The sequence below is a fragment of the Periophthalmus magnuspinnatus genome, chromosome 16 (genome assembly GCF_009829125.3).
Source record: "Periophthalmus magnuspinnatus isolate fPerMag1 chromosome 16, fPerMag1.2.pri, whole genome shotgun sequence".
In the NCBI taxonomy this organism is placed as follows: domain Eukaryota; kingdom Metazoa; phylum Chordata; class Actinopteri; order Gobiiformes; family Gobiidae; genus Periophthalmus; species Periophthalmus magnuspinnatus.
Window position 1 is genome coordinate 17,818,904 of NC_047141.1, and position 13,977 is coordinate 17,832,880.

Sequence of the window (13,977 nt, forward strand, 5' to 3'; positions counted from 1 at the left end):
AGGCCCAGTCAAGTACATTTGGAATAGGAATTGACACAATTCAATTACAGGTAGTACAAGCGTCCCTCTGGCAGTTTGATTATTCTGAATGTACGCCAACAGCTAGCGTAACATGAGCTTGTATAAGATAGTGAAATAAGATTGGCTATCCTATGTTTTACAGGCATTTGTGTACAGTCCACGTGACATATGTCACTTGGAGACGTGTGTATGTCAACAAGCCTTAGTTAGAGGCCTCGTGACCCCAAAGTGCTCTGTCTCAGTCACAGCTATGTTGATTTTTCACTGCATTCTTCCATAAGGCTTATTTTTAGTTGATGAGGAACAAATCGGGAGACTGCCTGCGATTCTGTGATTTTTGGGCCTGCTCCCTCTAAAAACAGACTGGAAAACAGAAAGTGGGGCCAAACGGGCTGTTACAGTTGTGCTTGTTTTAGCTCCTGCGTATAAAAAAAGACAGGCTTGAAATTATGACTGTATAATGAAGCCGCATAATAAAGGGAGAAATAGTGCTCAGAACTCAAGACAGGGACAGTCACAGTGGATCAAAGGAGTGACATTTTGCAGAATAAATACACTACCAGATGCACTGCACAAAGCTTATGCACAGGACAAATAAGTAAAAAAAAAAAAACTAGTATAACTATATTTAGTATAATAATAAAGCCATAAAGCCATCTTGTCTCTCTTTCTTCTTATCTGTTTGTACAATACACCATGATTCCAGAAATTCACACTAGTCAAAGTTGACAACATGTTTGACTTATTATTTTAACTAGGTTTGTGTACATTTAGATGCCATATCTCATCAATGAAATACATCTGATAAGAGTTAATTCAGTAGATTTGGTAGAATACACTTGTGTTTAAGTAGCAGGAACATGTGTGCGCCTCTGACCTGCTGGCCATGTTCCACTCCAGCGCTGGGTTCTGGGAGCTCCTCTCGGTCTCGGCAGACAGGCCTCCTTTGACCCCCTCCTTGTCCGGTTTGAGCTGCTCCCACTGGGCTGTGCCGATGTTGATGGACGTGAGATCCACCTGGTACTGGCGGTCCTCCACTTCTGAACCGGGGTCCCGCAGGATGCCAAGGTTTAATGCACGCCTAAAATAAGGAAAAAAAACAACAGAACAAAATGGATTTAGTCATTTCACAAACCATAAACTTCTCACTCAAACAGTCTGCATAGTTCAGCTTTGGTAGAGCATCAAGGGACAACCAGCCAGTTCCAAGGAAATCTTTTAAAGCTTGTGAATCATGTAATGTTACAACAGCAGGCTTCATAACATTGTTGTTTCATTCTGACAACTTTCATATTTTACATTTAATGGCTGTGGCGCAACAGTAGCTCAGTTCATAGAAACAAGCATGAGAAAGTCAAATAACTAAAAGATCTGAAGTTGCAGTGGTCATGCATTTGTCCGACTTCAAACCCCTATAAAACAAAACTAATATTATTCTGTGAATGAAATGTGTAGCTTAACATAACAAAAGTAGGTTTGGGCATCAGGTTTCATCCATTACCAAATACAGTATTTTCTGAAGCCAATGGTTGAGGTGAAATCACTTCAGCTTTATTTTTATGCTTTCTTATCATTATCAGTAAATATTTGTAAAGTCCTGGCCTGCACAGCACAGTAGTCTGCAGGCTCTACTTTGGGGTTTATAGAAACACAGGTGGTCTGCAGCGTACACAGACCGTAATACAGGGGAGAGATGTGGAGATATGTCAGGCCTTAGCAGTACTCAAGCTGCTTTAAACTTGTGAAAAAGCAGTGTCCAATCAGAGCCAAGAAAAAATGATGTCATGTATTTTGCCATTTGAGAGACAAGATCCCGATGAATTGAATACGAATAATCAAAATTCAACATCTGCATATGACATCAGGCCTTTAGCTCCATTATGATATGTTTATTTGTGCTGGTGAATTCAAATGAGAGCTTAAATGGTATAAATAAAGGCTCAAAATGGCTGCAGATGTATGGGCTGCATGAGTAGTTTTATTTGTTTCAGCAACGTCAATGGTAATTTTCATATCCAGACTCCTTCCCCTTAGCCACATCGGAGAGGTTATAACCAGAGCGTGCTGTTATGACAATAAGCACAGAATAGAACAACAAAGACAGCCAGAGATCAGAGGGTTATAACTGGATTTAGCCAGATTTGTTGACATACAAACAAGTGAAACTGATCCTTAATCAACATTTGGAACCACGTTTATCAACAGACCATAATAGAAATCAAGCCGAGAGCACAGTTAGATTTGGGTGGGATGTGTCAGTCTAGATTCATTAGTGCTTTAGTAACACTACCTCTATCACACAAGTATTTTCGCGTTCACAAACCACAGTTACATCATGTGCTTTCCAAATGATCTCTTAACATAGCTTATTTAGAAACTCTCTTACTCATAATCAACACAGCGTCAAGTGTGCAGCCAAGTCTGAACCTTGCGGAGCTGCAGGGTCATCTCCAATGACATAAATAAATGTGATAAACATTTGTCTTAGTCATGCAGCCAGTGGAAACCGGTGTGATTTAATATCAAAAGACATATTTCAGCCAATCGCAGGAAACGAGAGAGCTTCATTTCTGACAAATGAGGAGGGGAGAAATTCTGGAAGTTCCCCTTGGGGTGCAATAATAATTGAAGCCAGATTTTCTTGTTGTACATGTGGGGGAATGCACTAGCGGCTTGACATATTTGATTGGTCATGTGAAGACCACACTGGCTGGGCGAGAGAACTCAGAGAAAGCCTTGGGAAAGCTCTTACTGCCCACCACTGAACTCAAAACACAGAGAGGAGCAGGTGGAACACAGTCCAGCCTCTCACACATGCCATTACCGGACATCTGCATGCCACCGGCATGTGGAAAATATGGAGCCAAATCAAAATAACAAGTCATAAATGACATGCTTTCACAGATGAGAGAAGGGGAGCAGAGGGGGAGGAATATTTCTCAACCTCAACTCTGCCCTTGTTCCTGAGCAAACCTTATTTTAATTGAATGAAAACACCAGAGAAGCTTTTACAACTACACTCTGCTTTATCTTATTCAAATTAAACTACTCACACAATATAAAAATGATTGTCTCTATCATATTTAAGCCTAAGGGCAACAAAAAACACACGCAGACGTATTAATAAAGAAGTTACTTAAGTTAAGTGGTCTACCCTGATTACTATACTGTGGTTTCTGGGGCTAACTCAAGTTCAAGGCTGCATCGCCTCTGCAGTTCTGTTTGTGGCTGTGAGTGCAGGAGCTATGCTAAGGTGATCTTTTGGCTGCAGGGTGAGCTGGGCCTTATTAGCTTTCCCCATGGCCTACCACTTTTCCCACTCTCACTCTCCGAGCAGTGCAAGCCCCTCCCATCGCCCTCTGCCCCAGGCCAGCGGGGCAGGAAGCACCGGGGTAAAACCAAGTGCCGCTGGCTTCTGGATCTCGTCACTCTCAAAGCCACAACCTGAACCCACAACCCCAGGACCTGTTTTTCACTCCATTTCCCCCAAAAATCACATGCAATACTTGTCTGCTTACACTTCGGGCCGAGGCAGGGCCATACATGAGTGTGTTTGAGACTTGGGGCCTGGTTCTGCTCTCCCACGCAACATACACACTGACCAGAGATTTCATTCACATCTCAGCCTTAATTCCACATCGTCAAGCTAAATTAGCTTTGTACATAGAGGTGCTACACTTCATGACCGCTCCAGGTTCTTTGTTTTGAACCAAACCCAACTACTGTATATTTGAACTGTGGGAACATATGCCATGTGAAATGCTAACACTGGACGTCACGATGGCTACTTTTACTTTCATGAACCAGGCTAACCATTTTATTTAACCACAAAAAGATTTTTTTTTTTTTAAAGGTCCAAGTAGGGGTGCTTGGCTGTAGCTTCCTATCACCATCCAAACACAAGAATAGGCCAAGTAACTGAATGTACTGGTCCAGTAATACCCAAATTCAATTTCTCTGCATACAGAACTACAAATGCAACTTTCTTCTACAGTGGCAGCCCTCAACTGAATTTTAGGACAGTGGTCATATGAGGTTGATTCAGAATTGTTCCAATTATCCAAACATCATATCCCCCAGTCTCTGATAGTTGTGGTGGCTTGTCGCTCACTTCTGTGTGACTCCCTGTGGCCTAATACCTTCTGGGCTTGAGTGTACGTGCTGAAGGGGATTTCAGAAGCATTATGATTCATGAAACTTGCAATTACTTAGTAAGTTAAGCACCCCTTGCCCACGGTGGTCCGCTACAGACTGCCAGCAAGTCGCTAACTTCTGAGCACTGGATTTATGACCCCAGTCAAGTCCAATTGCCGTTAATTTGCATCTACCAATTATAGTAATTAAGGCTGTGAATTAGAACGTGGGGAGACCTCGGAGTAAATGGGAGGAAAGTTGCGGCCTGGAACAGAGAGTCAGCAAAAAATAAACCCAAGTCACTCCAAAAGCTGTATAAAGAATGTCAATGGATAGAGTAAAAAAAAAACCTAAATATCACATACAACAACAACACAACAGCAACACAATACTTCAAATTTATCACATTTGGCAGATCAAAAATATTTCTGCAGCAACTGCAACAAATCGAATATTTACCGCAATAAACAGAAAACACAGACTTTTGACTTGACATGATGTACCAACAAGTTCCCATGACACAGACAATGTTCTTTTTTAGCCTCAAAAAAAGCATTACTCATCTGTACAAGGCTGCACCCTACAGAAGTTATTCATTACGATGATTGCACTTTAAAGACCTACCGACCAATTATGTCATATTTACACAAGATTTGCGCAGGAAACTATTACTTGTATACACAAATTTATACCACCCTTGAGTACAGGATCAGTCAGGTAGGAGGAAGAGCCATGTCTCACTAAATATGTCAGAGATGCTACGCAGTTATATACACATGGAGTGCACTGAAGACCCTGGGTAACATATGTTCACCATGGCAACCTGTTAAAGCCGTCAGTCGAGCAATGTAATTTACAGTCCCATCATGCATATTGAATTCTAAACCTGCTTCTTGCATTAGATCTAATGTTGAATCGTAGCCACGAATGAGAGCCGTACAGATATTTCATTTGGCTCGGGCACATGTGTTTAGTGGAGTTCGCACATGCCAGTGACTATACAAATTTGACCGCTCCCCTCTTTCATCATTCTCTCTGATTCATTGTACAGAAAGTTCCTATAGTGCGCCGCAGTCATAATGTGGATTCTGGATCATTTATTAACACATTATGAAGCTAACGTGTTTTTTGAAGCCGCAATATTACACTATTCTTGGCCGCACATCACTCACTGCATTGACATGACTCCAGACTGGCTCTCTGAAGTTTGGTCCTGCAAGAGTCATTGGTTTTACCGTGCACATGTCGCCCTCATCTTCTTGGGCTTCTGTTCGGGTTTAACTTCACACCATCAAAAACACGATCTGCTGTGCAATTGGAAGGGTAGGTATAAAGATATTTCATGGATTTTCCTTTTCTTTAGAGAATGGCCAAAACAAGTCTCAGATGCAGAGGCAATGCTACACAATGTAAAGGTGCACTATATAACTTTTCCTGTGGAGGCTTCACCTCCTGTTTTTCTTGTGTTCTCTGAATGGTGAACAGTTAAATGTATCTTGCATTTATTTAATATGTTTTTACTGCTCAAAATGACCTTGAAAACATACATTCATGCAGAAAAGGGTTGTATCCTCACATATCTAATCTGTAATTTGCCCCGGCGGCCTCACAGCTTGTCTCCATGAAGATAGATCAGTTGAACGCCATACTGTGGAATTTTCAAAAAAAAATAATGGCATAGCACCCATGTAGACAAGCTAGTTAAGTACCATAAACTTTACATACTGCACCTTTAATAAGAAGACATACAATTACAAATACAACACACACAATTTATAGGCTGTCCAATTAGCTGGAATATTTGACATAGCTTGAGTAAGTTCAGTATTTAGTGTGACCATGCATTAAGTCTTACAGTCTGACTGTAGCCTCACAGGCATGAACATCATCAGCACTGGTCTGTTCAGTTTTACCTGTGAACCACTCCTGGCGCACAGCATTCTTGAATCACATTTAAAGACAATGACTGCATTACTTCATACAATTATATGTGCACCCTTTAAATGATCTATACCTCCTTGAATTCAGAGGCCGATTGTTGTCTAAATATCTGAACTATTTTAATTTTGTTGTTGCTTGATATTTAAAATAGAGTGTTTCTGTGGTTCTGACAAAGCTGCAACTTTTCTTCTAGAGTGCACTTCCTCTGTTATAGCAGCCGATCTGAAATGCTTCCCCTCCATGTTGTATGTGGACATAATACTCTTTTATAAAACATGTCAGGCAGAGTTTGAGCAGAGGTGTGAGGCGAAGGCCTCACTGACTTCCTCTAATCCGGGATTGAAACCAGATTTAGGTCCCCACAAAGTGATTTCAGCATGACGTAACCCAACTTCATTCTATAGTCATTTAATATTTAGTTTTAATGAATTCTTGCAAATGACTAAAAGGAAAATGTGAATATTTAAAAGAGGCTCCATTAACAAACAAAGACTCATATTCACTCAAAGATAAATATTATCTACAGCACAGAATTAAATAAAAATGGATGAGATGGATGTTTCATTGTTAAATTTGCTTTATAATACCGGCCCCTTTTTGTATTCAAGGAGCCACACTTTTTACAGGCTTAGCACCTGAAGCCAGCATAGTAGCTAGCTGTGAAGTTATAATAGTATTTTAAACACAACCCAAGCATCAATTTAATAATCCTTAAAACCCTAATAGAAAAGTGAACACACTCTGAGACATAGCTAGACCTAGCCGTGTCCGGCACAGTCTTGTGATTTAGTGCACATAAATAGTTTAATTCTAGCAGCAGCAAGGAGGGTGTTTTATAGAGCTGTAAAATTAGGCCCACTTTATGGATCCAGGAGCTTGAAGCACTACCGTTTTTTTCACTTTCATATTGATGACAACTCGCTGTGTTTTGAGGCTGGTTCACATTAGCACACATACAATAACAGGCGTGTCGTGCATGTTTTCGAAGATGCTCATTTTTATCTGTCTAAATGACAAGTCCTGGCAGTGCACTTTGAAGTTGATTACACACTGTTTACTGCAATTATTGAAATCTGACAAATGTTTAAAGCAACTAGATTACATATCAAGGCTTTGTGCATTTTGGGGATGAAGATGGAATTTTTTTCCTAAACAATGTCAAGTAGATGACAGCCATATTTGATGAGGTAAATGTAAGCTACAGGTTTAGCTGGGCAGGCTGAGCAAACATGTAATGAGATAGCTAAAACAGTAGGTTCTTCACAGCAACCTTGACCTTAAAAACATTTTGTTCTGATTCAAAAACTTTCTTCCAACCAAACAAAGGCAAGATGTAACTGAATACAACTTGCTTCTAGAAGCCCCCACAAAATGGAATTAAAAACGTATGTCAAAATCACCCATTTTAATTAGATCCGCTTTGGACTTTGAGAATTTGAGACGAGTCCTAGGGACTACAGATCTGCATCCATCATTCTCATGACTTGCCAAAATACTTTAAAGTCAGCAAGAAAAAACAGCATAAAATAATTACAATCTGGGGCACACATGCTCCCTAAACCGACTAATTCTTCCTCCTCTTTGAATGAGAGCCGAGATATTGTTTATAATGCTGAAACGAATCTTGCATTCATCCAAACCACTAAGTGACATTTCTATACAGGAAATTTCTTTGTCCCCCCCAAACAGTGATCAAAACCAAAGCTATACTGCTGATGTACGACTAATGTACAAATGATGTACCGCTGATGTATGGCTGATGTACAAATCATGTAATAATTCTTTGAGAGATACTGAGGCAATACAAACTTTTCTATCATGAATATAATTGAATTTGTGTGAAGATCAAAGTTTGTTTTGTGTCATGACTATCTTTCAGTGCACTTGTCTCCACGAACACTGGCAGTGACTGACTGTATGTGGTTTGTCCAGGGGAAGAAGAAATAACAGTAGCTGATGAAGATCATTCTGAAATGCTTGTATTGAATCCTGTTAGAGACCATAATTGTAAAGGACCACTGGCCAGAATTATTTGTGGATTATACATCAATGCCAAAACAAATGGTAACCAACTGTATGCTTGTCTTTTACATTAAAATAAATCAGGGTAACTATCTGATACATACCCCTGTCAAGTCATTTTGTACTAGTGTTCGTCTATAGCTTTTGTTCTGCCTCATACAGCCCTCCTGCCAGTCAGTGTTTTGTAATCCTGACTCCTGAACAGTGAGGAGGAAGTGGCCCCCGAAGGCAAGGCTCCTGAAAAACCACAACTCTAAACAGACTCGGGCCATAAAATACAGGATTCAAGCAGTACAACGTCTCAACTTCTGACCAACATGCTGCTGTCCAAACATCTGCAGGTAGCTTCACTCGGGTGAGCAAAGATGAGAGACAGGAGAAAATAAGAAAAGCTAACAAAATTACAAACACACAAGGAGGACAGAATCAGAGGCTTGCTTTCATTAAACTGTAACAGGATATGACAGAGATGCTAACATGACAACCCCCTGTGCCTTCTGTAAGGGACATAAAAGAAGAGCTGCGGGGGAATATTGAGGAATGGAGGAGACATTTGGGCGGGTGCTGAGCGAGGCTTCTGTAGCTAGTGTCCAGGTGTAAAGAATTAGGGGAGATGGCACATCAAATGGAGTTGTACTTGGCCTCTTTCCTGTGGCCCGACTGGGAGGAAATGCACTACAGCATCCTGTGAGCTGACCAGAAGGAGGGTGAAGGAGGGAGAGAAAGACAGAGAGAATAGTGGAGCAGTGTAAAGTGAGAGAATAGTAGAGCAGTGTAGAGTGTTAAGAAAGGAGTGTGGGGGAGTGATTAGGGACAGATGAGGGATACAAGGAAAAACAAGAGAACATGCTGCTGTGTACAGGACAGGGGAAAGTCTTCAGATGAAAAGATAAAACACTATAAGCAGGTTTTAGTTTTTGACTTATACAAATATTTTGTACATTTCAAATGTTTGAGTCTTGAATGTATAATTACATGCCATGCTGCTGAATAAACCTGTCATTAGTTGTGGGTAGAAATTTGAGACTATTCACCAGGGAGGACATCCCATGGCAGGTGGATTAATAGTGTAATCTGCAAAATAAACACTATATATTCTCATAATCAAACTTGGATATTCCATTTGCAAAGCAAGAGTGCTAATGCTGCTAACACTTTAACTCTTTACTTTATAAGGACTCTTTCCCTCAGAACACTGTCATAATTATTTTTGATTGTTCTGATTCGCTCAACATGGACAAAAAGAAAGTATCCATCCTAATGACATCTGTGAATCCCGTCATACACTTAATCACCAAGAATATCACCAGAAATGTGCTCACCCAGAGCCAGAAGAACACATGTGCATGTCTCCACTGGTGTGTAGTGACAGATTGTGATGTGTCAGTATTTGGCCTCCCGTCTCCCCAACATGTGCCCTTCATATGGAGTGCTCTCAGCCTCCTCCTTCAAAAATGTCTTGCTAAATGCTAAATGCTAATAACCCCAGACCATTAGCACACTATTCATATATGGGGCCCTAAAAAGCACCTTCTTGGTAGTTAGCAGTAAAGATGGAAAAATATCAAAGGGCGACCATGACGCTTTAAACACTGCGCTGTCGTCATTACCCAGGAATGGAGGAGGAACGCTTGCAAGAGCTTTCATTTCTGGTTAAATAGATCAGGCAAAGTGTTTTTCTCTTGCTAATATGACCCCAGTTACATGTGTGTAACAGAGGAGCGTGCATGTGTGGTGGTGATACAGTGTCATGGGAGGGGGTGATGATTGGACAGATATTATGGTGTGTGTACATAGTAGAAAGCAGACCACCACTGGAGAGGTGTCTGTGGTCCTCTGAAACACACCAGTGAAGTAATCCCACTGTCAGACAAAACGACAATCAGTAATCTACTACTGAGACAAGGCCAATGTCAGAATGGTCAGCACAATCTTCTATGGCATTAGCAATTTCATAGGATGTCTCAAATGAAGATTGAAAAATGCCTTATGGTTGTCTATCCGATCAAAATTAATTAAAAAGTTGAGTAGTAATTAAGCTTAGTAAATAGGAAAGAGAATTAAGATAGCATGAATTAGTAAAACAGCTAACGTATTTTATTGATAAATGAGTTTCTGTAATGTGTTCTATGAATTATGCTTTATTGTAGGAAACCACATCACTTTTAGACAATTCGAGTTTTAACAGATATTTTTTGGTTTAATGAAAACAATTCAAACTACAGAAACTGGGTAAAGTTTGAGAATTATAGCTTTAAATTAAACCAAACTAAGTAAGACTTCAGAAGGAGCACAAAGGACAAGACACAGCATCTCATTTCCATGTCCCACATTTGTTTATCAAGAGGAGAACGGTGTGTGCATATAGAGTGTAGAAAGAGTTTCAAACTAAAGGGGCATCGGTAGTGATAGTGAGTAAAAACAAGTGGTGCAGAGCGAAAGGAAGAAGGTTAGTTCAGCAGCTGCGGGTCTTTTCATGTCAGCCGGGCCTCCTGGGCTTGTAATGTGCCTCTTATTACACAAGCATTAGGCAATTATGCCACTGGCTTTTCATTGACTTCTGGGAGCCGCAGAAGAGCTTGTGGCTTCACACATGGACATTTGAAAGCATCTGTACATTCCTGCTCTTTTGGAGTGGCTTTTTCCCTTGCGCTACTTTTTCCAACTTTCAATTGCTTTTCATTTGGTCAATGTTTTACTGTGCCGCCAACTGATAAATGCCATTTAGAAATGGAGCTTGCACGCACACAGCCATGGACTGTTTTAATAAGGGATGCTTGAGCTTTTCAAAAAGATATTCTATTTGTAAAGACAAGGCATGTATAATTCTATTGCCAGGCAATTATATGTTGTTGTTTTTTGCCATAAAACACTTTCACACTAACTTGTATTTTGCTTAGATATTTTCTAACCAAAAAAACATAGAATGGAGTAAATGTACATTAAGAGAGCAAAATGTCCTCTCTCTAAATCCAAGAAATCTTGCCCTCCTATCTGTTTAATATTATACTTTCCCTTGGATGTCCACCTGGTCTGGACTACTACTGATTATGATGGGACAGCCCATCTGCTGACAGCCCAGTGACAGCTCGCTCCAACCTCAGAGGAAGCATGCACATCAACATGTCACCAGCGAAAGAGGAACCAGCTCTAGAGATTCATGCACCCACTTGAACTCAGTCAAAAGTGAACACATAGCTTCCTAGTTAGTGAAATATGTGTATTCTTAGAACCTCATATCCTGCATCAGGATGGTCTGATTGTCCCCTGTGGGAATGGAGCAGAGTGACCAGGTGGCCAACCCCTGGATACTGGCCTTTATGACTATGGGACAGCTGAGGGGTGATCCTGCTCCCCTCTGTCAGCATGTATCCCGGCACAACTGACAGGAACATGCCAAAATACAAGAGTGCTTTCCGGGAAGCGCTCAAACAAGGCCTGTCACTTCCGATGCCACCAAATGGGAATAAAGAGTTCTGTGGAGTTTCAAAGAGCAGTGGATGGATGTACACCTGACAAGGAAATGCTCTGTTGACTTTACCAATCAAAAGTCTTTTAACTATAGATATACAAGCTTCTAAAACCGTTTGGTGAAATCTTTATGTGCTTCAACCCTTTCAAAATTCCAACAGTCTCAGCAGCAGGAAATGTCCCTTTTGCTATTCATATTCCCACTTGTCATCCATCCAAAAACTTCTATGTTCCTGGGCATGTGGCTTATCATTTGAGAGCTTAAAATCTCATATTTACTAACCATTCCAAAATGTATCAATATCAGCATATGGAGCAAAAGCATATTAAATGACTTGGTATTCAATAGGAATCCTGCAAGTAAGCACAGATCTAAAAAAAAACAAAAAACAAACATACATTATATGTATATATACCTATTATATGTATATATATATATATATATATATATATATATATATATATATATATATATATATATATATATATATATATATATATATATATATATATATATATGTGTGTGTGTGTGTGTGTGTGTGGGGGGGGGGGGGGTGTACACACACACATATATGCATACATACATATATGCATACATACATATATACACACACATATATACAAAGACTCATCTCAAAGGGGCTCAGCAGCAGGAAATGTCCCTTTTGCTATTCATATTCCCACTTGTCATCCATCCAAAAACTTCTATGTTCCTGGGCATGTGGCTTATCATTTGAGAGCTTAAAATCTCATATTTACTAACCATTCCAAAATGTATCAATATCAGCATATGGAGCAAAAGCATATTAAATGACTTGGTATTCAATAGGAATCCTGCAAGTAAGCACAGATCTAAAAAAAACAAAAAACAAACATACATTATATGTATATATACCTATTATATGTATATATATATATATATATATATATATATATATATATATATATATATATATATATATATATATATATATATATATATATATATATATATATATATATATATATATATATATATATATATATATATATATATATATATATATATATGTGTGTGTGTGTGTGTGTGGGGGGGGGTGTACACACACACATATATGCATACATACATATATGCATACATACATATATACACACACATATATACAAAGACTCATCTCAAAGGGGCCATATAGTATGAAACTATGCCAAAGAATAAAGTAAGAAGTCATACACAGATTTAACTAATAAGTGAAATATTCAAATTATACAAAAGTAGACACCAAAGTAGATCTCTAGATTTTGCCATAAAATTTAGCAAATATAATTAAAGAAGCAGAAATAACTGGCTGGCCTGTATTAGAAAAGCCACAGACAAGACCCAAATGTTAGGCTGCATACAGTTATATTCCATGCAATTTACCAATCAGAGACATTGACAAAATTGAGGAGATTAAATAAATGTCACTGCTCCTTATAAATTGATTTACATGTAATAGGTTTTGGCTAGAAGTGTTGGACCAATAGACGCACATCTCATCCACTAAGCCTTCAACTCGAGTGGCTATGCGAAGTGGAAAAAGAGCTTGTGGTTTACTTGTTTGATTCAGCTGCGGTGAGTCCTAATACCCTACTTTTTCCCTCCATCTCCAGAACACAACTTCAAAATCGTATGCATCAAATGGTCATAAAAATGTATAGCAAAAGCCTGGGGTTGGGGTTTTCACTCCCCCCTCCCTAATCTCCCTAAACCTCTAAGTGCAGGCCCGAGCAATACAAGTGTTGTGGTGCAATCTTCTCACAGAGTGCCAGGCCTGAGAATAACTTCACAGGGCCCACAGATATTTACGGAATGAGCCACAAGCCGTACACAGAAGTCAGTAGACACCACAACACAGCTCACAAGATGCAGTGTACAGCTTCCCATCAATACAAGCAGCAAGACAATGTGAAGAGTGTGGTTCAAATAACACCAGTGATGGATAGCTAGAGAGAGATAGACTAAAAAACATATGATGAAGTTAGGATATGATGTATAGAGGCCACAAATCAGTTATATTGGTCCAATTTAAGCTCAATAACATGCTCCGAGTGCTTTAAATCAAAACAAATGGTGGTCAGGGCCTTTACAAAGACTGATGGAGAGTCTTGGAGAGTGGTTGGTCTGATTGCACACAGCGGTCAGGTATTCTGGTTCACAGATCAAAGATCAAATCCGCTAACATTCGTCTGGTTTCCTATGGGCTGCTTTTGTAACTTTAGTTCAAATAATAAAATAATAATAAAACAGATCAAGATATTTTCAGTTGCAGTTATCATATGTTTGAGCTGCAACATTTGAATGACTTCTCTTGATAATGATTAAATGTGAAATATAGTTACAGCAGTGCAATACAAACTTTCAAAATATAT

At 39.5% G+C, this 13,977-nt stretch overlaps 1 protein-coding gene across 1 annotated transcript in view; it reads right to left on the minus strand.

Annotated features, from left to right (window-relative positions):
* LOC117384187 (intermembrane lipid transfer protein VPS13B-like) overlaps positions 1-13,977 on the minus strand; it is a 270,989-nt gene that overhangs the window by 123,975 nt on the left and 133,037 nt on the right. The window contains exon 33 of the mRNA XM_033981473.2: positions 899-1,102. Coding sequence (XP_033837364.1) covers positions 899-1,102 — 204 coding nt within the window. The remainder of the gene's footprint in view (positions 1-898; positions 1,103-13,977) is intronic.